General features: G+C 42.0%; 1 protein-coding gene across 2 annotated transcripts in view; it reads left to right on the forward strand.

Moving 5' to 3' along the window:
• Positions 1 to 2,500, forward strand: part of slc44a1b (solute carrier family 44 member 1b) — a 29,582-nt gene that overhangs the window by 15,481 nt on the left and 11,601 nt on the right. For both annotated transcript variants that reach the window (XM_076287145.1, XM_076287146.1), the window contains exons 10-12: positions 1 to 7; positions 167 to 323; positions 602 to 685. The exon at positions 1 to 7 is cut by the window's left edge and continues 159 nt beyond it. In XM_076287145.1, the coding sequence (XP_076143260.1) occupies positions 1 to 7; positions 167 to 323; positions 602 to 685 (248 nt within the window). The remainder of the gene's footprint in view (positions 8 to 166; positions 324 to 601; positions 686 to 2,500) is intronic.

Below are 2,500 nucleotides of genomic sequence, written 5' to 3' on the forward strand. Positions count from 1 at the left end.
TTACAAGGTACACACACACACACACACACACACATACACGCACACACTTCATTGCCTTTAGGCTTTGTAGTGGCTGTACTGCAGAGTTAGAGTTTAGTGTGGGGTAATGTAGGTTTTGATTGTGATTAGTGTGTTAGCTGATTGGCTACATTTCTGTCTGCTGAAGGGATAAGGGGCGGCTGCCCATCACCCCCATCCTGTCGTCGGTGCTGCGCTTGGCGCGCTACCATCTGGGCACCGTGGCTAAGGGCTCCTTCATCATCACACTGGTCAAGATCCCCCGACTCATCCTCATGTATGTCCACAACCAGCTCAAGGGCAAGGTGAGTTGCCGCAGAGGGCTAGCTTCACATACTACACACAGCTAGAAACACCCCAGAGGGCTAGCTACAAACTGCTACAAGGGCACTACAAACTGCTAAAGATCACAGAGTTAGCCTTTCATGCTAGTGGAGCGCTACAAAGCGCTAAAGACAGCAGTTAACCTCAAAGGCTAGTATAACACTATAAACAACTAAACACCGCAGTTAATATCAGATGCTAGCGCTACAAAGTGCAAAATATTCCCTGATGTGTGTGCGTATGTGTGTGTCATTGTCAGGAGAATGCATGTGCTCGCTGTATGCTGAAGGCTTGTATTTGCTGTCTCTGGTGTCTGGAGAAGTGCCTCAACTATCTGAACCAGGTGAGATTGAAAGTCTATCACACACGTTTTGGATTTTGAAATTCACACCTGCATAGTGTCTGATCTTGGGCCAGAGATAGGGTGGCCATCCGTCCGATTTCGTCCGGACAGTCTGGTTTTTGAGCTCTCTGTCCGGACAGAGAGAGTGTGTCCTCCTTTTTGGACATTTGTCCGTATTTTTGTCAAGAGTGGCCATCTGTCCGCATTTCATGAGCACATAGGCTCCGCCTCATTTCAAGGCCTCTGTAAGCTACTCATCTCTGTTACGTGTCATCATTTCTGACCCTCCGCCACCACCGTAGCACGGGACATCACAAAAACTCCACCGATTTCCTTTTCGCGAAGCAGTCAATGCAACAACTCCCCTCATGATTGAATAAATGAACACCGTTGCTGAGCCTTAAGTTGAAGGTGAAACAAAAGACGTTTTTCAACTCTGCGTGGTATTCTGAACACCACTTTGCTACCAAAAGCAGGACAGATGCATACCATGCATTTTGTAAACAGATATTGATGTCAGCTCCAGGGGTAAGAGTGCCATAGAGAGGCACGCTCTCACAGGCAGGCACAAAGAAAAGGCCAGATCTGCCGGGAAATCCTCTGTGGCATCGTTTTTTCTTCAGCAACAACCACAGCTTCAGAGCTCACTAAGTTATTAAGTGACTAAAAAGTTATTGAGTTAAAACGGTGGGTTTGTTGACTAATGTAAAAAAAAACACACACACACAAAAAACTAATGTTACTATGTTATTACAATAAGTTGGAAATAGCTGACTAATGTGAAAAAAACAACAACAAATGTTGCTATAATAAATGATGTTATAATAAATAGGTGCCTTCTATAGAAATTGTTTATTTTCTAATGTTATTCCCCATATGTTATTCCAATTCCGTATGTGTCCTCACTTTTGGACCTTTGTCCTAACTTTTGGGCACAAGTGTCCTCAATTTCAGTGTCATGGCGGTGGTCACCCTAGCCAGAGATGAGAGACCTTCCCTTACAAAAAAAAAACTACAGTGATGGGAAAAATCGAGAAGTACAACCAGTTTCAAATAATGTTCTGCAGTAAAGAGCAGTTTCATATCTAAAATACTGTATTTCTGCACTAAAGAGCAGTTTCATATCTAAAATACTGTATTTCTGCAATACAATGTTCAAAATACTGTATTTCCGCAGTAAAGAGCAGTTTCCTATCTAAAATACTGTATTTCCGTAGTAAAGTGCAGTACAATGTCCAAAATACTTACAAATTCCTGCATATGAACTTCAAGGAATTCCTCATAAACTGCAGTTTTGACACTTGAAATTTGCAGTTAGTTTTCGTAAGGGTTGACCCGCAACCGTGGTGAAACGCAGGTGAAACTTCTATATGTACATATTGAACCTGGCAAGTCTTAACCTGGGCCAGTGCTTACCTGTGTCATTCAATACCTCAATACCTAACCTGGGCCAGTGTTTACCTGTGTCATTCAATACAGGTGGTTTTGTATTGTCTTCCTGTGTAGCCAAACATCCATCAGTGGATGCAAGTGCGTGTGTGTGCCTGCAAAAGTCTGAACACTGCCAAAATAATATGGAGTCTGTCTCTATGTCGAAAAAATGCCAAGCAACTGGATGAATAAAATGAATACTGCACACATATCAGCTGAAAGCTGTTTACAGTAGAGTATTTATTTACAGTAGAGTATGTATTTACAGTAGAGTTTTTATTTATTGTTGTTTTTAAGGGTGATTGTGTTATTTGTTTGTATTGTGTTATTTGTCTATATTTTAGAAACCCACCTGTGGAGTCAAAGACAAATTTCCACTCTTGT

Source organism: Alosa pseudoharengus, unplaced genomic scaffold (assembly GCF_046254945.1).
Source record: "Alosa pseudoharengus isolate Yale_2024_CS ecotype anadromous, Long Island Sound unplaced genomic scaffold, YU_APseudo_1.1 YU_APseudo_1.1_scf_16, whole genome shotgun sequence".
In the NCBI taxonomy this organism is placed as follows: Eukaryota; Metazoa; Chordata; class Actinopteri; order Clupeiformes; family Clupeidae; genus Alosa; species Alosa pseudoharengus.